The sequence below is a fragment of the Staurois parvus genome, unplaced genomic scaffold (genome assembly GCF_062004578.1).
Source record: "Staurois parvus isolate SC_StPar_1 unplaced genomic scaffold, SC_StPar_1.0 ptg001490l, whole genome shotgun sequence".
NCBI lineage: Eukaryota > Metazoa > Chordata > Amphibia > Anura > Ranidae > Staurois > Staurois parvus.
In genome coordinates this window covers 863601-885000 of record NW_028319286.1, presented here as the reverse complement: position 1 = coordinate 885000, position 21400 = coordinate 863601, and the positions used below count along the sequence as shown (strand labels likewise).

Sequence of the window (21400 nt, the reverse complement as noted above, 5' to 3'; positions counted from 1 at the left end):
CTTTCCACTATCAAATTGTTCGTTGGTCAAATTGACGCTCATTTTCCAGCACAGTGAGAAGAAAAAAATAGGATGCAGTAGAATGGAAAACATTTTGCACAACTTCTAACAGTGAATGTGGTTTTCATTCAAGAAATTACAATAATTCCCAAATCAAATGTTAAAAGCAAACAAATGTTTAAAATACTTTTGAATGCCATTTCTCAGGTCAATAAATGTACCGGTGAGAATTTTTGGACAAGCGTTCCTAAATCTAGTCATGTATGACCAGCTTTATTATCCTCAGGATCCTATACAAAACCCTGCGTCTGTTAGATACAGCTGTTCACATTTGTATCTCTTTTTAGGTTCTGGTCTTATCCCAACCCAGAAACTATGACTTTCTTTTCTGTCATAGTCAGAACTTCTTACACATACCATTGTGACGATCCCTTCCTCGTACTTTCCACATTCCACTAGGCATTCACTATTCTTTCTAGCAGGCTTGGATTTGCAATAGGCACTCTAGGCATGTGCATACAGGTGCCAATCCTAGAGGGGCGCACTTCTTTAGGAGGTTTGTTTTTGTTTTGTTTTTTTTCCCAGATCTAGTCACCTCAGTCCACCCAAGGTCAGTAGGGGAGGGGCGGTCCCTGGTTTGTGGCTCTTGCAGCAGATGAAATTGACAGTCTGGGTTGATTCATTCCTTCCTTTCTTCCTCCTTCTTTCATTCCTCCTTCTTTCATTCCTTCCTTTCTTCCTCCTTCTTTCATTCCTCCTTCTTTCATTCCTTCCTTTCTTCCTCCTTCCTTCATTCCTTCCTTTCTTCCTACCTTTCTTCCTACCTTTCTTCCTTTTTTCATTCCTTCCTTTCTTCATTCCTTCCTTTCTTCCTACCTTTCTTCCTCCTTCCTTCATTCCTTCCTTTCTTCCTACCTTTCTTTCTTCCTACCTTTCTTCCTCCTTCCTTCCTTCATTCCTTCCTTTCTTCCTACCTTTCTTCATTCCTTCCTTTCTTCCTACCTTTCTTCATTCCTTCCTTTCTTCCTACCTTTCTTCATTTTTTCCTTTCTTCCTCCTTCCTTCCTTTCTTCCTCCTTCCTTCCTTTCTTTCTTCCTTCATTCTTTCCTTTCTTCCTACCTTTCTTCATTCCTTCCTTTCTTCCTTCCTTTCCTCCTCCTTCCTTCATTCCTTCCTTTCTTCCTCTTTTTCTCTTCCTGTCCCACAGACCCAACAAGAAGTGAAAGAAAATCCGTACATTGTGAGGGAAATTCCCTTTCTACACAGTCAGCAGAACCTGTGTCCCAGTTTTATTCCTGTACTGGTGAGAACTGTGAAATTTTCGGATTCCCTATCGATTTTTGTCTCGGGGACCATGGTCACTGCGATTATTAGAGAGGGCAAATCCCCCCCTGTGGGGTTGTAATGTCTTGTTCTGCCTCTTTTGTTTGGAACTTTTATCCGTTTGCTACTTTTTACTGTCCAGCCCTTTTAAAGGACTCCACCTTTTAGTGGAGTGTTTTTTTATTAAATCCCCCCACTCCAAGTGTAGCCCACTTGGATCCGGTGATCATTTCTCTGATATGGTCCCAGCCATTTAGTCATTCTGAATATTCATGCTGCAGCTGCACTCGTTCCTATAGATTGGCTGTACACATGGTGGCCTATATCAGTGCCTTGGTGTGCAGCTTACCCATAGGAATGAGTGTTGCCAATGAATGAAGAGGAGGCAGCTATCACAATGTCCGAGATCGGGGAGTAGGGTAAGTACTTAGTAACATAACCTCACAACGTCCTCTCTCTGTATCAGGCGGACAGCTTGCAGTGTATGTCTCTGTGGCAGAATGGTATTTATAACACACCTCATTCAGTCACGGAACAACTTGCACTCCTCTGACCTAATCGGGCAGAAATAATGCCTCTGACAGAACGTCAATATTGACCCTGTCACAGGTCCGCACCCAGCGGTGACGCGCCACACGTAAAGGAGTCATTGTGTAATAGGCTCTGAGCTGGTTGACCATTTTGTGACTCAACAGCAGCCATGTTGGAGAGTTCCAGTAAAATGATCACTCTGAAACTTCCTCTTACTGAAAAACTTGCCGGGAGTTCGCTGCAGAATTGACTCCTGAGTTTCCTGAAACCTAAGCTTTGTTCTCTGCTTGGATCCGTGCCATAGGCGCTCGTTCTCAGGAAGCCAGAGCTGTACAGACGCAACGTAACTACAGACAGATTCTTATATCTGACAGAAACGTGTCCCTATGACAGTGCCTATTGGTGGTGGTCCTGTACACTGTGCCATAGTCCATGTCTGTGTGAGCAAGAGAGGGTGCTGATCACACGCAAATTAGCGGCCTCACAGAACTGGGCTTTTCTCCGTGGGGCCACTAATTGCATACCTGTCTTTCTGCTGGGAGCGCGCTGTGTGGCAGAAAGACAGGTATGCAAATTAGCGGCCCCACGGAGAAAAGCCCAGTTCTGTGAGGCTGCTAATTTGCACGTGATCGGCGTCAAGGGGTTAACATAAAAGTGAATTCTATGAGTGAATGTTGATGTTTATGCTGAAGCTGGTTTTATTACGATTGCTTGTGCAACTGTCTTCTCTAAGGAACATCCTGTGTGATGATATAGTGGGCTCTTCCACCTTCTCCCCAGGGTAAAGGGGCCCTATAGACTTTGTGATGAAATAGTGGACTCTTCCCAGGGTAAAGGGGCCCTATAGACTTTGTGATGAAATAGTGGACTCTTCCCAGGGTAAAGGGGCCCTATAGACTTTGTGATGAAATAGTGGACTCTTCCCAGGTTAAAGGGTCTCTATAGACTTTGTGATGTTTCTAGTTTATCAGCCTAAACTGACCCTATTCTTCAACCATTCATAACATTCCCCCCACAATACAATATGCCATTAAATATACGAAGTACATCATCCGTGTTGTGTATGTTACTGTCTCATATAACCTGTTTCTCTATGGATTTTCATTGTATATGAATATGGGGGAAGCTCTCTCATCCTCTTAGTTCACATCTGATTAAAGCATACAGACTCACTGCTGTCCTGATTGGTAGTCAGAGACCATGTGACCATCCTGCCTAAGGTAGCAGTTGGGAGCAGCCAGTTAGTCACGGCAGGAAAGAGGTGCATTTGTTTATTCATTCTATTAATAGAATTTGTTCATACTGACATGTGACCTGCTGAGTCATGTGAATATTACTCCAGGATAAGCAAGTATTGTCTAAACACAAGACGTATACAGAATGTATTCTTCCATCTCCGTGTGTTCTGTGTATTTATAGCAATCCAGTGTGAAAATGTTGTCTTCCTGTAATAAAGACCAGTCACTGCTGCTCTCTCTCCTGGTTCAGGGTGACTGGTCATGTCTCCGCCCCCTCCTGTAATAAAGACCAGTCACTGCTGCTCTCTCTCCTTGTGCAGAAGAACTGGTCTTGTCTCCGCCCCCTCCTGTAATAAACACCGCTCACTGCTGCTCTCTCCCCTTATACAGGATGGCTGGTCTTGTCTCCGCCCCCTCCTGTAATAAAGACCGCTCACTGCTGCTCCCTCTCCTTGTGCAGGGTGACTGGTCTTGTCTCCGCCCCCTCCTGTAATAGAGACCGCTCACTGCTGCTCTCTCTCCTTATACAGGGTGACTGGTCTTGTCTCCGCCCCCCCCTCCTGTAATAGAGACCGCTCACTGCTGCTCTCTCTCCTTATACAGGGTGACTGGTCTTGTCTCCGCCCCCTCCTGTAATAGAGACCGCTCACTGCTGCTCTCTCTCCTTATACAGGATGACTGGTCTTGTCTCCGCCCCCCCCTCCTGTAATAGAGACCGCTCACTGCTGCTCCCTCTCCTTGTGCAGGGTGACTGGTCTTGTCTCCTCCCCCATCCTGTAGTTTTCTGCAGGTAGCCTGTAGTGGGCCCCTCCCACAGGTATGCTTTCTGCATAGGTTATGCGCAGTATAGTGATGATGTCATTTTTATCTTTACAAGGTAAAATCTGTGTTTGCAAAGGCATTTCCTGAAACAGCAGTTTGGGTGTGAATAAAAATGCAAATATTTCAATGCCTTTTACAATAGAGCGTAAAGTATGTATTTAGTACATTCATGTTCATAACCAAAGCTCTGCTGTTATTTGTTTTTGTAGATTCTGAACTTCCATAACAATGTCTCTTTACCCATCACTAGAGGATCTGAAAGTGGACAGGGCCATGCAGGTGAGTCACATTTCCTCTGCTCACAGAATGGAATATTTCTGTCACTCTACACACAGCAGTCATTTTACTTACATACGAGGGGCGCTCAAGTCATCCCGGGACTTTTCAGTTTATATAAGAAATGAATACATTTCAAAGTGGAAACTGCATTTATTTTTTTTACATCTTCCCCTGCTACATCTAGACTTATCCCAGCGTCTATGCCCGGAAAGCTGCGGCATAGAAAGATCTGTCAGTTCACCTGAACCATCGTAGGTCATTCGTGAATGATGGTGTTCACCGTTCCCACAGAAAGATTTGTCTCTTGTGCAATTTCATGACGGGTTCTGCATCGATTATCCAGGATCCGGCATTCCACACACTGAATGTTCCCAGGAGTGACTGCTGTGGGCTGGGAACCACCACGACCAGGATGGTCACTGATGGACGTATGGCCATCTTTGAAACATTTACACCATTCCACTGTCTTGCTGCGGCTGAGCTTCTCATCACCGTACTGGGCCTGACGTCTTCTGTAGATATCCATGAGTATTACGCCTTCGTTCACAAGAAACGTCATCACCACACGCTGTTCCATGTACGCACTAACACTGCTGTCTGCCATCTTGATTAACGGTCTCTGGAATGGCCCGCGACATGTGCGCCGCCTATCAGTAATAGGACTCACTTGCCACTTACTACGGCATGTAGTACCGCCACGCTAGCAACCATTTTTATACCTGGAAAATGACGGTTTGACTTGAATGCTCCTCGTGTATTTGTGAATATTATTTCCTACGTTGAAGCTTTAGTTTCCCATACAAAGCATCCAGGACACTTACCTTTCCTGCACTTTACCACCATCCTGCACATAAACATTGACCCTCCCCACATGGAAGAAAAATATATTTGAAATATATTTAAAAAAGATTCTTCCCAAATATATTGACATATATTTGAAATGCTGATATTTTGGCCATATTCAGTATATATCTATCTATCTATCCCTCCCATATCTATCTATCTATCTATCTATCCCTCCCATATCTATCTATCTATCTATCTATCCCTCCCATATCTATCTATCTATCTATCTATCTATCTATCTATCTATCTATCTATCTATCCCTCCCATATCTATCTATCTATCTATCTATCTATCTATCTATCTATCTATCTATCCCTCCCATATCTATCTATCTATCCATCCCTCCCATATCTATCTATCTATCTATCCCTCCCATATCTATCTATCTATCTATCTATCTATCTATCTATCTATCTATCTATCTATCCCTCCCATATCTATCCCTCCCATATCTATCCCTCCCATATCTATCCCTCCCATATCTATCCCTCCCATATCTATCCCTCCCATATCTATCTATCTATCTATCTATCTATCTATCCCTCCCATATCTATCTATCTATCTATCTATATATCTATACTGCATGTTGAAATGCGTTTTTATTAGAAAATATTTTTAAAAATACATTTCAAATATACTGTATTTCTTTAAAAATACAAATCTACATTTTTGGACCGCATTTACAAATATATGTTAAAATGATATGATATATATATATATACTGCATGTTGAAATGCATTTTTTTTATATATTACAAAATATATGAAAAATATTTTTAAAAATATATATCTTTTAAATATATTCTTCAGATTTTTTTTTAACATATAAAAAATTAATTTTAACATTTTTAGCAGTGCAGTACCAATACCCTTGAACACCGAGGGCCTCAGGGAGCAGGGGTTGAGCAGTGGCTGTCAGGTAGCCTGGGATGAGGTAAGTAAAAGTCCTTGTCACTGCTACCCCCGACATGATACCCTTTAGGTGCAGGGAGGAGCCCCCACTGAAAAGAGCATTTTTCTTTTCCTGGAGTTCGTTAAACTCCTCCATGTAAATGCACACACCCTGAAATGGAGCGGTACTCCTCCAGCAGTGTTTGTTGATGCTGGGTGATGTCATTACATGTTTTGTGGCTTTTTGGTTTTGTTTACACAAGGAAACCTTTGCACAGCTTTTGTGGTGAGACATTATGTTCATGCAGGATTGTGGTAATCGGTTGTTCCCCACATGTTGCACGCTTTTCCTTCTTACCAGGCAGTGGCATTCTGTGCCACGTGAACACCTTAGCATGCCAATCTGGTATTTTATCTCACGTGAAATAACAGATCACGATTAATGATTCACCGAAAACTCTGGGATGATTCACCCATAGAGCAGAGCAGGAAGCATCATCGTCTTGTGCATAAAATGAAATAATGATGATTGTCACAAATTCATTATCTTCCTTCTTCCAGGCTCAGTCCACGCAAGTGATTTCCAGACCACCACCCGCTCTCATGCAAGCGTCCGCGCCATCTGCGTCTGCTCCACAATCAGCCCCAAGTAAGTGATCCGTCCTTATGTGGCTGGAATAGGGAACGTTTCCTGATTTTCAGGTAAACTGCTCCCTCTAGTGGAGGAGAGGTGTACATGTCTTAGGACTTCAGATGTCAAATTAAAGGATAACTTTCCTGATGTCTCTGATAGTTGTTGACATTGCCATGAAGAGTAAGGCTCAGACTTCCACATTTTTTGGTCCTGCCCAAAACTGAAGCCCTTCTGGACCAAAGTCAGAAAAATCTCTCAGAAATTTGCTGATTTTGTTATTCTGGACAACCAAGCCTTTTTCCTATTACACTATTCTCATAAAAAAACACAAGAAATCTGCCTCTGTCCACCTTCTAACTACAACTAAATCCTGCATTGGAAGGATTCCTCTCCTCCTTTGATACCCGCGTGGCTTCAAAGAGTGGAGGACATCAGGCCAATGGAAGACCCAGTTCTATCCTCCCAAATATACAGGATGCACACAGAATTATATGGTTTTACTGGATTCACTTCCCATCTTTGGAGGTGGGTAAGGCCTTCATGTTTGGTGATAGCTGAGACACAGCATGGGGTCTAGACTCCTACCTGAGGGGTAGGCTGCCCCTGAACCCTCATACATGCCCTTCATACAAGCTGTTAAGATGCCCATAGAGACAAGATGACAGAATCCATGAACATTCCTGAGAATGGGCACACATGCTTCTGTAATATCCAAACACTTCAAACTAGCAGGTTGTTCCCTTGAGGTTAGAAGTGAGAAATGTCACCAGCACACCAAGGATCTCCAGAACGGGTCCAAAGCCTTTATTAGTGATCACATCATAGTTACAAAAAAAATGACATTGCTGAGTGTTGCAGGACCCCTTTATCAGGCTCGAGACATCACATGGCTGATGACGGGGTCCTGCGAGGCGGCAAAACGTTGCTTTTTGCAACTATGCTGATCTTAAAAAAGCTTTGGTCTGTTCTGGAGATCCTTGGTGCGCTGGTGACATTTCTCGCTTTGAAAGCCTTCAGTTTTGAGCCGGTGATTGCTGCATCACCCACATATATTTACAGCGGCTTTCAGGAATGTGTGCGTTTGGATTATTGTGAGATCAGGAGGTCTCTTCTCCCAGGTCTTTATTTCTGTCTGTGACCCCACTAGGGAGGTTTTCCCTCACTTCCTGTCCCTATGATGTCTGTGCAAGAAATGAGGGAGAAGCTTGTCACTGAGACAGGAAGATGGCAATAAAAAACATAATTTAAAGTGGAGCTCCACCCAAAAGGGGACGTTCCACTTTAATGCTATGTTACCCTCTCCCCATTAAGGATTGGCACCTTTGGGGTGCAGGTACCTGAATTTGACAGGTATCCGTTCCCACATCCACTGTGATCGCCTAGGCGATCGGAAGCGGACGTTGTCCTCCCCCTCCCTCCCCGTAGTGTTCTGGGAAACGTGACAGGTCCCAGACGACTACGGGGCCATTGACAAAGTGCAGCGCTTCTCTTGCATGCGCAGTGGGTACCTGGCTATGAAGCCACAAGCTGTTACAGCCGGGTGCCCACACTGAAGATGGCAGCACCTGGGAGAGAAGACGCCCAGTGAAGCCAGCCATGGTGAGGACACCACAGGACCGAGGGACAGGTAAGTGTCTGTATTATAAAAATCAGCAACTACAGTTTTTGTAGCTGCTTTTATTTTTATTTTTTTCAGCTGGAACTCCGCATTAATTTCTAACACGTCTCCACTCTGATAAAAATGTTTGTGTTCTGGTTGGGGAGACCTCCCATCAATTCCTGCCCTGATAGGAAGTGAAGATAAATCTCCCCAACAATGACACAGATATAGATAAACCTGACAGAGCCTCTAAGGCTGGTCACACATTATACAATTTTCTTGAGATTTTTGGTTTCGATTTACCAAAAAAACCATATAATCTGAGGTCAAACCTAAGAACACTTTCAATTGTATCCAATTAAGCAGGCCCTTGCACTACATAGGTGAAAGTAAATCTAAAGGAAATTGGGCAGAAATTGGACAGAAAATTGTATAGTGTATGGCCAGCCTAACCCTTTCATGCTTTCTTTGGTTGTAGTTGGGTAATAAAGTAATGGAATGGTGGGGGGGGGGGGGTTTTTTGGGGTGGGAGGGTTCTACTTAAGGATGTTGGGAATGACGTGTAAGAGAGCTCCTCAGTGAATTATAGTAAGAGTTATTGTTGGTAATCTACCCTACTAGGAAGAACAAGCAGCTTGTTGTTTCTTAACGGAAACCTGCCTTGTGTGACGTAAAGACAGTTGCTGATCTCTGAAAATGCAAGTTTCCTGGCAGTCATGGTAATCCTCTGAATTTGAAGAGACCCTGTTATCGTGTCCAAACAGGGCACAATGACAGCGTCTATGCAAAGGACATCCTATAATCCCTCCCCAGTCACCTTACCTATGCTCCCTTGCAGTTCCTTCCTCATCCACAGCAGGCGCTGAAACCAGCTGGGAGAGTAGTGATATTACACCCCTGGTCATGTGACAGTTCTCGGGCCTAGCAATTGACTCACCATGACTGGCAAGGAGTTCACATGCTTTTTCCTACCTGGACATGCCAGGTATTTGCACTGCCTGCGGAGGAGGAAGTAGCTACATGGGCGTATGTGGGGGTCAGGGGTGACTTTTCCGGAGACACTCTCCACTTGCGGTGATATTTTCTCTTTAATGCTTATTACGGTCATTGGCCCAAATCAAGCAAGTCAGCGTGAAGTCATCACTGCAAGTACACATTTGTTTCTGGCCAATGACACAAACTATTGAGGTCACTAACGCAGCCATCATTTTCAGAAGGGGTTCATCCATGGCCCCTCCTACTGTCTGTCATGTGTGAAGGTTTGTTGACCGTAGTGTTATCGTTTTGCTGTTTTATAGCTTTATACCCCAATCTGAGGGAACTGAACGATTACATGGGCCTGTCACTGACTGACGAGGAGCTGCAGCTTAATCTCTCACTGGTTCCATCTGGAGGAAATGTGAGTATGGCTGACAGTGATTGATTGGACATTTTCTTACGTTCTCTTTTGTAATGAATTGAGCTGTCCTCTAGCTAAACGTACTGTCACTGATGATGATCTATTTATCTCAGCTGTGTACATGGTGCAGAAAGGTGTGGCTGGCTGTACACTGCCAGGCCGCTTAGGACTCAACTGTCTACAGAGGAGGGCTGTTGCCCCAAGCTACACAGGCACAGGTTTTTTTTTTTACATTGTTGTTTACTTGTTCTTGTGAAATAGAAGAATAGGCACTATAGTTTTTGAGTGGAGGCGGTAGCATGGAGGGTAAGAACTCTGATTGGCCTGCTGGAGGTTTGGGTTCAAATCCCACTGAGGGTAAGTTGTTTCACTGCTCAATTGTTCCAGGTGCTTTACGGTACCTGAATCCCCTGCTGGTGGAAAAATGTTTCAGATTCACTACCTTGTCCTACCAGCAGGGGGTTCAGCCACTGTGCAGTGCCTGCGAAGGTGTGTATATATATGGGTGAGGCCAAGAAAAACCCTAAGTCCCTGCTTTTTGAATGGGCTGCCCCGGTAAGACAGCCCATTGTATTTATATATGTTGCAGTGATGTCACAGACCGTGGACCAAGGAGGGGGGTGTCCACAACCTAATATGATGCCCACACATGTTACAGGTCTGTGGGGACCTGGGACTTGAGCAGACTGGTGGGTTGTCCATGGCCTCCAAGCTTTCACTCAGGGATTTGAGCTCGAGTCTACTGTGCTTCCATGTACTTGCCCTCAGAGTCTACAGCGCTTTCATGGAGTCACATTTTGAGTCTGAAGCGCTTTCATGGATCTGCCCTTGGGGGGTCTACAGCACTTCTGTGGATTTGAACTCGGGTCTACGGCGCCCTGGGTCAACACTCTTATCCACTGAGCTACTCGCCTCTGCTCAACAAGCTGTGTGTTTTTTCTCCTATTTCAGGAGTAAAGTAAACATTAAGCCAGATAGAAGAATCAGGATTTGAACCTGCAACTCCAAAAACTCCACAAGGCTGGCTGCTAATCCCCTACACCACAGCATAGCTCAGGCTTGGGCTTTAAGCATCCAGACCTTTAAACATCAACACTAGTGATCAGTTATTTAAATAAATGGGCTGAGATTTGAACCTGCAACTTGGACATAGGTGCTGAGCCATAGGCTGGCTGCTAAACCCCTTCACCACAGCATAGTACTGGCTTGGGGGGGGGGGTTTAGCAGCCAGCCCCTTAAACATAAAGACTTCGGAAATGAAGTTTCAGTAAATAAAATGCAATTACGGACTACAAATTAAATAGTCTGAGCAAAATAGTCAAAAATATTTGTAATGAGCTGGTTAAAAAAAAGAAATTGGACTTAGAATATTTTTTCCTTTTTTTTTTAAATTCTGACTCAGCCAGCCCTTTAATTATCAAGTTTGGTAAATAAAACATGATCACTGACTCAGTTTCTGGTTGATGGTGTCAGTTCATGAAGTGAAATTTATGTTGGTAGGATTTGAACCCATAGCTCTAAAGGAAACCTTGTCAGCCTGCTAAACCACTAGGCCATTACTCAGGCTGATAGTCAGTTGTGTTTATATCAGAGATATACAAGAAACGGGATTCTTCATTCTGCTGACAGATATTTATGTAATTGTGGGAAAAGCACATCTCTCATTGTCCCAGCCCCCCAAGACTGTGATTGCAGTCGCTGGAACATGTGTAGTTCTCATTGTAGTTTATTAATAGATTTGGCTGAGATTTGGATACTTTCCTTTATATTATACTAGTAGCAGCATCTCTCATGGGATAGCAGGCCGAAACACCATCCATTGTGATGGTTCACCTACTAGAACACGGATTGGAGGGTTGAAGGATTTGAATTTAGGGCAGCAGGCCAACCATGACAGCTCTTATATTTTGAGCATGCTTCGCCTCAGTCCACAAAGGGTACAGAATTAGGTTCAATGTAAAGGACAACTCCACCTTTGTTTTACAAATATTGTAATAACACACCTCTTAAATCAGCAATAGAAATGCCTGACCTACCACTTCAACCACAATTCTGCCATAGGCCAACTAATTGAACTCCATTCCTAGCTGGTAAAAGCTGACCGCTGCCTGACCATGCAGGTGGCTGTAGAGGAATAGAAAGTGCTTACTTTGTTCTACAAGTCTCAGCATTCAGTGCACCTGAGGGAACTCACTCCACCTCCCTCTCTGTTCACTTGCATCAGTGAAGAGATTTATCAGCATTCACACGCTCACCATTCAACCTCAGCAGTGAGGAGGGAGCTTCCTCTTCCTTTCTGTGATAGTGACAATATGTACCAGTCTAAATGGAGACAAAATCTCCTCCTGGAGGACACAGAAAGGAAGAACAATAGGCCCAGCACTGGGATAATATACTCAGGGGATCTGGTAATACCCAGTAATCAAGTAATCTGTAATTCATGTTTGAGTTTCAACTAATCAGCTAACAGGTGAGTGGGACAGAGGGGAGCTGATTGGTTGAAACTTACTGGGTGTGGTCACCTTCAGCTGAGTGTGCAGTGGTAGAGACAGGCCTAGATCTCTTCTTCTCAGTACTACGGAGGTGGAATTTTGAGCACATGAATGTTGCTAAATCACCTCCAACTATCCATCAGTGAACTAAGAGGTGGATGGGTGAACAGAGATGTAGTGCACCTTCTCTGGGGCATTGCATTCTTGGATTCACAGAACATAGAAGAGTACTTCCAGTGTTGGTTCCACCCCCGATGCCTGGACAGTGACTACACTTGACTGACTTTAGGAAGAGAGTTAAAGTAGAACTATAGGCAAACCTTTGTTTTTCTTAGGAGTTGGGATAGAAGAGTTAAAAGCCCAGTCAGATTTTTTTTTTTTTGTTTTTATTCTGTGTTCCATTGGAGAGATTTGCTTTCACTTTCTGCCTATAACCGAAGAGGAAGTGTGGAAATGTAAGCAAATTAAAGAAAATCTTGTGCCCCTCCATTGGAAGATTTCCTCTTTATTTCTTTTCTGGAGACAACCCAAAATTTGTGATTACCGTTATCATTGAAAGTAAAAGACAAAAACAGGACAAATAGGGTGAATCTCTGCAATGGGGACACAGACAGCAATATGAACTGAGAAGTATTCTAATTCATCTCCACTCTTAAAAAAAAAAAATAAAAAATTGTACCTTTGGTTATACTTTAATGGCGCACACTAATACTTTCTTTGGGCAAGAAAAGGGAGGAGTGTTGTGTCTGATGTAATAAGGGTGCTTTACTCATTCCAATCAAAGGTGCAGTTGTCCTTTACGGCTTGCCTCGGCCACACTGTTATCTTGCCTTCTCTAACTCCCCAGAGCCTGCATTCCTTCCTGGGACTGTAGAGAATACCGTGTTCTTTAGGGGTAGGGAAGCCTGTGGCTCAATCCCCTTTGTTTTGTGTCAGAGCGGGTGATTGGTTGCGCAGGCTCCATCAGTGCCAGATTAGCTTACATGTGACAATATCAGTGATAACAAGAGGCATAGGAACAAAGGGAAGACCCATACCCACCCCCAGTGTAATGGCACGGGTTTGGATAAACCTATTATGCTGTGAGTACCTGCATGGACATTTTCCTATTTCATAGACCTGAATTCACCCATCCACCGTTCTGCTCTGCTAATGATCCAACTGTACTCAGGCCCCGTTCACACTGGTGTGACTTATGTGATATGACACATCCAAATCACATGACAAGTTACAACTCCATTGCCAGCCATGAAACCGTTCATGTTGCAGCGATTATGAAAAAGGTTCTTGCACTACTTTCTTCTGTTTTATTGCGATTTGCATATACTTACTTCTGTTATATGAAGTCACAAGATGCAATTAAATCTGCACTGCAAATGACACTGATGTGCGGCTTTGAAATTGCGCTGAATTAGTGCAGTTTCAAAGCTGCACCAGTGTAAACCAGATCTAAAGATAGTTTAACCCCTTCACACCGAGCATACACAAATATGCAGCCTCTCAGAGGCTGGGCCTTGACGCTGAGCAGCCGCATATTTGCGTACCATTTGTAAACAAAGGTGCTAAGCGTGCACACCCTGCGTGCTGCCAGCACATGTCTTGGCATCCCACGGAAAGGGCCTGATCTCTTCTTGCGATTGGTACCTTTCTTATCATGTGACAGCCAATCATGGCTGTTACATGACCCTAAACCCTGCCCTGCCTCCTGGCGTCAGAAATTCCTTAAAAGCGCCAGGAGGCACCAGCACAAAACGGGTTAAACTATTATATAAAGAAAAATCTTAGCAGCTGAAAGACAGTTCACTGCTATTGCCAACTGCTTACTGGAAATTCTTGGTTGCTGGCACTGTCTGGCCAAACAAGTATGTAGCATCTCTTGGTCTGGTGACAACTAATGTGTTGGGTTATCCCTTTCTGTGACATTGACAATATGTACACCAGGCTAAATGCAGAAGAAATATCCATAGGGAGAACCCCGCAACAACAACCCAACAGAAGGTCAAAAAAAAAAAAGCTATAACCTTGTACAGTAAATTTCAAGCAAACACACCAGTTGCTGACATCACATCCAGTTTAACAGAGAAAAAAAAAAAAAGAGGGTTTGCTCTGACGTATGTGTTTTTATTGCAGGAAGTAGCAGTTCCCAGCACCATCTCAGGTGGATTGATTGCCCCCGTCACTGGTAATGACATTGGTCTGAGACGTGCAGAGATAAAACATGGAATTCGGGAGCTGATCTTATGCAAGGACGAGAAAGGGAAGGTGGGCCTGAGGTTACGAGCTGTTGACAAGGTAAGCAAATCTGAGGGGAAATGCTCACAAAAGTGATTTTATTTTTTTTTTTGGGGGGTTGGACTAAATCAGTCTGCAGTTTTTTGTTTGCTTTTTTTTTATTCACCTACAACTCATCCCTGAGCCCTCTCTCACAGTGCTGCTTTGCATTTTTCCTGCAACGCGTATGCAGTGCAGCTTACGCACGTTTGGAGTGGGTTATATGCGCTTTCCCAGACTTATATTGTGTCCCGCAGTTTAGGTGCGCTTTCTGGAAGTGTATCAAGCACACAGAACACAATATAAACACTCAGGTAAGCTGCACTGCACCCAGGGCGTGTGAAAAACAGAATGCAGCAAAGCTCTGACACCTCCCTGCCATGATGTGTCTACATTTCCACTGCATTCTCTGTAATGTAAGAAACCAACTACTTGGTCAAGATTTCTGTATGATGAATGCCAAGTAGGGAAATAAAAGTGCACCAGACAGACTATGGAGCAACTGTACATAACAGTCAGCTTCTGTCTGCAGCTTATTCAGGGAAGCTCTGAAGATGAAAGACAGAAGCTGACTGGTCTCCATGCACAGCTGCTCCATTTTACAATAGACGAAAACCTTTGGGGGATTGAATCCGTCATTGGAAAGGTCAGTTTTTTGGGCAACAGGGATGTTGAGGAATTGTTTCCCGTGTCTTTCCAGGGAATATTTGTCCAGCTGGTCCAGGCTAACTCTCCTGCCTCTCTGGTTGGTTTACGGTTTGGAGATCAGATTCTGCAAGTCAACAGCCAAGACTGTGCCGGATGGAGCACTGACAAGGCACACAAAGCTCTGAAAAAGGCTGGACAGGACCGGATCAGCATGATTGTACGAGACCGGTGAGTTCCTAGACATAACCTGCAATGTGAGGGTCCTATACAGTAAGTGAGCAGCAGTCACAAAAGACCTTTGAACACCCCCCCCCCAATCACATGACAGCTCCTTATACACAGATTCCACAAACAGCAGTTTACACCCTTGTATTTTCCCAACAACTAGAGAGTCCCAGGCTGCCTTTTGTATAGTTACACATTTTGTGATTTATAGAAACATTACAGTATGGAAAAACAGAGCACATGGCAGGAAATTCCACTTTATTAGAACACAGACATACATCATTGTGCATTAGTGTCATCGGGTGTCCGGAGTAGCACTTCCATATCTGGTAATACGCTGGGCCTGTAATTCAGAAGCAGTGAGACACAAGAACGAAGGGTAAGCCAACATTACAGGAATATAAAGCCCCCTCATGGAGGTATACGTCACGTACAGATGGATCATATTAAGGTACCCTTTTCCATCCAGCCCCACCATGTGTAAACAGCTGCTTTATGCCCGTGGGGCAGGAAGGTCATAGCTGTCATAGTAATCACATGACAGGTAGCCAGCTGTCAATCATTAGTGGAGCTTGAATCACTGTGCTGGGAGCATGCACTCTCAGCACAGAACCGTATGCCACTCATGAGCACATATACTCATGGGCATGTGACCATTCAAGCCCACCCTCTTTGCTGCCACATGTTACGTGGACATCGAGGGGTTAAGGGGGGGGGGGGGAGAGGGGGGAGGTTCCCCATAATACAACAGTTATACATTTAAAATATTTACAAACTGTGTTCAGTAATGTAATGTGCTTAACCCCCGCATGCCGAATGGTAAAACAAATCTTAGAGCCGAAGTTACATTTTACAACGTTGACCTGTGTTAGTAAAACTGTCCATATTCTCACAGCTACTTTGTACATCCGGGTGGATTATACGGCATTTTTTTTTCAGGACAAAATTGGGCTTTCATTTGTTGGTAAATGGTAATGGATATCTCCTGATTTTTTTTTTATTATCAAAAGGAAAACTGGCCCAAAATAGTAAAATAAAATTTTTTTTTAAAAAAACACACAAATTAAATGTAGCTGTGTGTTTGTTACCATCATAACCTACCACCAAAGAACAACCCAAAGTAAATTTTACAGCTCTTGATGATCTCAGCGATACCATATATGTGTATGTTATTTGTACCTGTATTACAGCTTAGAAACAATAGTGCGCATTTTGTTTTTTGTCTAAAAACACACTGACATAGATACCAATAAATAAATAAAAAATCCTGACCCTGACCCAAACTCTAACCCTGGCACTGAACTAGATCAAACCTTGATCTAGGTATTTTTTCTTTTATTTTTTAATATTTCTTTTCCTGTTTCTTTTTTTACAGTTTTTCTCTTTCCAAGGAGATTGAGAGATACAATGCATCTCTCTTCTCCATTCAGAGAGAAAAAAAATCAAGGAGGGCAGGCTTCATTATGACTGATCACTGTGATTGCCAATCCGGGGCTATCACAGCAATCATGTGACCCAAAATCAGAAGTCCCGGGTCCCGACTGTTAGAACGGGACCTGGGGCTTTCAGTGACAAAAGACAGGTACACAAATATGCCCCACAGAAAGAAGCCCAGTTCTGCGAGGCCGCATATTTGTGTGACGTCGGTGGGAAGGGGTTAAAGTATAAGCAAAGGAAATTCTAAGTGAAGAGGTTTTGCCACAAACTCCCCAAATCTTGTAACACTATTGTTAGGTAGAGTCAAGCCCAGTAAAAAGATACGGTTGTGGGAAACCTATTGGGACATTGTTGGTAGGTTAGAATTTCAGCACCAGAAGGTCAGGTTGAGGAAATGCAAGAGTGACTATCATCCTTCAGCAGTCTTCAATTATTACATATGTATGAAGGCTGCCCCCACTGACAAACTTTCCTCCAAAAGGTGCTTTATTATTTTAGTGGAAACCAGCATGCAGCAAGTGAAGTTAGAGGCAAGACAACTGATCTACATACTGGTAGTGTTTCAGAAGGAATTGGTGCATTGGGATCAGTGTAGCAGCCGGGCATCACTTAGCTCAGCAATGTCATCCTCTCTGTAAAGGTTTCATTGAAAGGGAACTGCTCACAAGGCAAAACACCAATTATAGGGGAGGTCTCGGCTTTAGAATGTGAAGTAAAGCATTTCATTGTATCATTTCTGTATTCTGTTCACAGGCCATTCCAGCGCACGGTGACACTGCAGAAGGACAGTGCAGGACAAGTCGGGTTCCTTGTCAAGAAAGGACAAATCGCATCACTGGTGAAGGACAGCTCGGCCGCCAGAAATGGGCTGCTAACCAACCACTACCTGTGTGAAGTCAATGGGCAGAATGTCATAGGACTCAAGGTAAGCCAAGCTCTTATATGGTGGGCAGATATAGGCAGCAGAATGGTTTTCTTAAAATTGCACATCACAGAACTTCATAATTACAGGGGGTGATGCTGCCATCTACAGGTTAGATTGACACTGCGCCCAAAAAAAACAAAAAAAAATGGGCAATCCCTGCCCATAACCCCTTCCAGCTCAGTGATGTGGTGGGAAGACAAAGCTTGTTGACTGTTCTGTGCGCGAAGGCCCTTTCCACATGAAAGCTTTCCATGGCCCCAGAAAAGGCATCAAATGTTAATTGCCCTGCCCGCCAAATATTAAGGGCCCTGAACGCGCCCCCCTCCCCAAGGACCCTAATGCCGCCTGTCCTGCGTCTGAGGAAGGAGACTTTAGGACTGGAGAAAGTCTGGCAGGCTAAACAGGACTCCACCTGGGAGAAAGTCCCCTCTGTACCACAGGAAGCACATACAGGGGTGGGTTCCCAGGCTTTGGGGGTCCCTGCCGCAGCTTGGCCATGTTGTTACCCGGCAGCAGATAGGGAGCTGCGACCCCCCCCCCCCCAGGGTTACACTCACCCCTCCTTATGGGCTGGAATATGCTGCTGGATATGGCTGTTGGAGTGCAGCAGGAGGCAGAACAACCTGGGCAACAGAAGCTCAGCTCCTTAGAGAGGTAGAGCCTTGGTAGGCAGAGGAGATTGCAGTACTCGGTGGTGCAGCAGTACTCGGTGGTGCAGCAGTACTCGGTGGTGCAGCAGTACTCGGTGGTGCAGCAGTACTCGGTGGTGCAGCAGTACTCGGTGGTGCAGCAGTGCTGTCTGCTTTCCCTGTGCAGATAAGATGGCTTATGGAGCAGCATGATGAATAGTGCAGGAAGGGATCATAAATGGCAGCCCTGGCTCCACCCCCTTGGACCCCTTCCCCTGTGCCAATCTCCTTGTGAGGAGAGAGGGCAGAAGCAGCCCTTATTCTGTGAAGCTGGAGGCAGCAGAACCAACTCAGCTCTGTGTCTGACTCTAGTTAACTGTTACAGTGCCAGTGAAGTGCTAAAACAGCCCCCAGCCCCAGTTCCTACCTGGAAATAAAGCCCAGAGATGATGTAAAGAGGGGTGGAGGGAAGGAACCCACAAGAACTTGTAGTGCATGCTTTAAGTTTTGGTTGCACCCAGCGTCCTGCTCCTGAGGGTGGCGGCACCAAACCTCCCTGTAAGTAGAGCTGTATCCTTCCATGGGCAATAGAGAACATGTCTTGATATAAATACAAAGATGAGAACATCACTGCTCTGATTACTTCATGGGATGTGGCAGAAAAGTGGAATTTGGATTTAAAACATTTTATATTTGAAAAAAGTAGGCAGGGAAAAGAAAAAGACCTTTAAAAGGTAAATTTGTGTGAAATGGTTTTCACCACATTGTCCCTGAATGATGACAGCTCAGATGTTACAGCGTGTTGTTTTCGTTTTCAAGGATCGGCAGATTGGGGAAGTTTTAGCATCGAGTGGCCGCAGTGTAACAGTGACGGTGATCCCAGCAATTATATTCGATCACATTATAAAGAGGTAAGATCACATGTTCCCCTCCCATACAGAGAGGGTGGCCATCTATGTGTAAGGTCACATGATCATTAGGCCTGTGCTCAGCATTGGTGTTATTGTACAGATATCTACAGCTGCATTGGAAGCCATCCTGCATAGAACTGTATTAACCCCTCGCCCTCCAGAGGATTTACCCCCCTTCCTGACCAGGCCATTTTTTGAACTACGGCGCTACGTAACTTTAACTGACAATTGCGCGGTCATGCAATGCTGCAGCCAAATTAAATGTTTGTCCTTTTCTTCAGTGGTATTTGATTGTCTGTGCGTTTTTTATTTTTTTGAACTTAAGAAAAAAAAAAACAATTATGAGAGAAAAAAAAATCTTTTGGCTATTAAACATGTCCAGTGAAAACATTTTTAAAAAAAATCAAATTTCATCACAAATTTAGGCCAAAATGTATTCTGCTCCATGTCTGCTAAAAAAAAAAAAAAAATCCCAATATATGTAAATTAATTGGTTTACGTGAAAGTTATAGCATTTACAAATGGCGGTATAGATAGGGGAATGTTTTTTGTTTGTTTGTGTTTTTTTTTTTTTTTACTAGTAATGGTGGTGATCAGCGACTGTGGTGGGCATTCTGACATCCCCAGTGACACCAATACAGTGATCAGTGCTAATAAAAAGTACTGACACTGTACTAATGGCACTGGGCAGGAAGGGGTTAACATCTGGGGTGATCAAAGGGTTAAATGTGTGTGGTTTTACTATGTGGGCTGTGTGCGCTTTCCACTGTAAGCACCTGTTCCGCCCTGTAGCAGTATTTCTGCTATAGGGCGGTGTGGAAGCGGTCAATGACCCTGAACCATCACAGGAGTCTAGCTGAGTGAATGGGGAATTCAGTGCTCCACAACCAGCTGCGTGCATGTAGCCTGAATGCAGTTCCTAATGGTCATTCCCAGACATTGCTGATAAATGTGTGTGTAGAACAGCAGTTCAAACCCTAATCACAAATGTCTACTAAGCAGCAGGTAAAATAAATGCTTTGTAAAAAAAAATGTATTAGCAAGTTTGGATATCCTGCTATAGAGGAACCCCGCACATCTCTCCTCCAGGAAGACTTGTAATCAAAAAGTGGGAAGAGGGGATGACATGGGTGTTGGGAAACACAGCCTCAAAAGCAATAAAGTTGTGATAATAGGTTTTTTTATTTTTTTCCTAGAATGTCATCTGGTGTCATGAAGAACTCGATGGATCACTCTATCCCAGAAGTGTAACGGGAACATGTACATGGATGACACAGCAATGTGCACCTCTGATTGACAGTTCCATGGTGTGGGTTGAAATACAGTTCTAAAATGCACTTTTGTCTTCCTCCTGGTGGGGGAGATCTGATCTTCCTAAATAACAGAAGCTGTGATTCCATGCATTCTCCTTGTCTGACTCTACATACACTCATCCTTTGTATTGCTGCCTAAATGTCCACCCTAGTGGGTCCATCTGTATGGAAAGTCTAGTGCATGAGTTAGTTATCTAGGACGAAAGGTCTGAATGAGATATATAGAAGCACAGAACTGAATCTACTTTTAGCACTTTGCATGCAACATGGACTAAAAAAAATCATCAGTACCAGCAATTGTCACTGGTGATCAGCTCCAGCTTCCATACATACAGGCAGATCAGGACAATCTAAACAGTTTGAATCCACAGACCTGTGCTCTGACACACGCACCTCCACAGTCATCACTTCTCTGTCCAGTCTTCATAGGTAGCAGACGACCCGTGTAGTGTTAAGACATTTTATATTTATGTCCCATTTTCTTATCTATAATCTCATCCAAGCTTGAACTGTTGGAGGAAGTACAGTCCACTCGTAGTTTGTGATGTTTTAAAGAGAACCTGTCATTCATAAAGAGTGAAAGCATGTTGGAGGCTGTATCACCAAGCGAATGATACTGCTGTGAAGTTACAGCTTCAAGTGATGTAACAAGTTGTATTGTTGCTCAGCACTCAGAGGGCTGCCTTCACGTTCTATTAATGACAGGTACTCTGAAATGTGATCTAGAATGATGTGTTCTATACGCCTTACTGTACTCATTATACCGCTGTGCTGGTACAGGTTTCTGATATTATACTCTATTACTTTATTAAAGAAAAAAGTAAAATAAAGCTCTTACCTTTTCTCTGTTGTGAACACTTTGCAAAAGGATTTGTTGGAGGATTTTTACATCTGAAATTCCCATCAAAAGTAAACAGAAATGGTTATACATGTAACATAATACAGGATCAGATCACATCCCCGGTAAGATGCTCCTCTATTTCT

At 43.8% G+C, this 21400-nt stretch overlaps 1 protein-coding gene across 1 annotated transcript in view; it reads left to right on the top strand.

Moving 5' to 3' along the window:
• Positions 1-21246, top strand: part of SDCBP2 (syndecan binding protein 2) — a 24094-nt gene extending 2848 nt beyond the window's left edge. The window contains exons 2-9 of the mRNA XM_089662560.1: positions 4125-4194; positions 6494-6581; positions 9465-9565; positions 14188-14349; positions 15029-15204; positions 17392-17563; positions 19012-19103; positions 20300-21246. Coding sequence (XP_089518686.1) covers positions 4144-4194; positions 6494-6581; positions 9465-9565; positions 14188-14349; positions 15029-15204; positions 17392-17563; positions 19012-19103; positions 20300-20354 — 897 coding nt within the window. The 5' untranslated portion in view covers positions 4125-4143 and the 3' untranslated portion in view covers positions 20355-21246. The remainder of the gene's footprint in view (positions 1-4124; positions 4195-6493; positions 6582-9464; positions 9566-14187; positions 14350-15028; positions 15205-17391; positions 17564-19011; positions 19104-20299) is intronic.
• Positions 21247-21400: the final 154 nt, after the last annotated feature.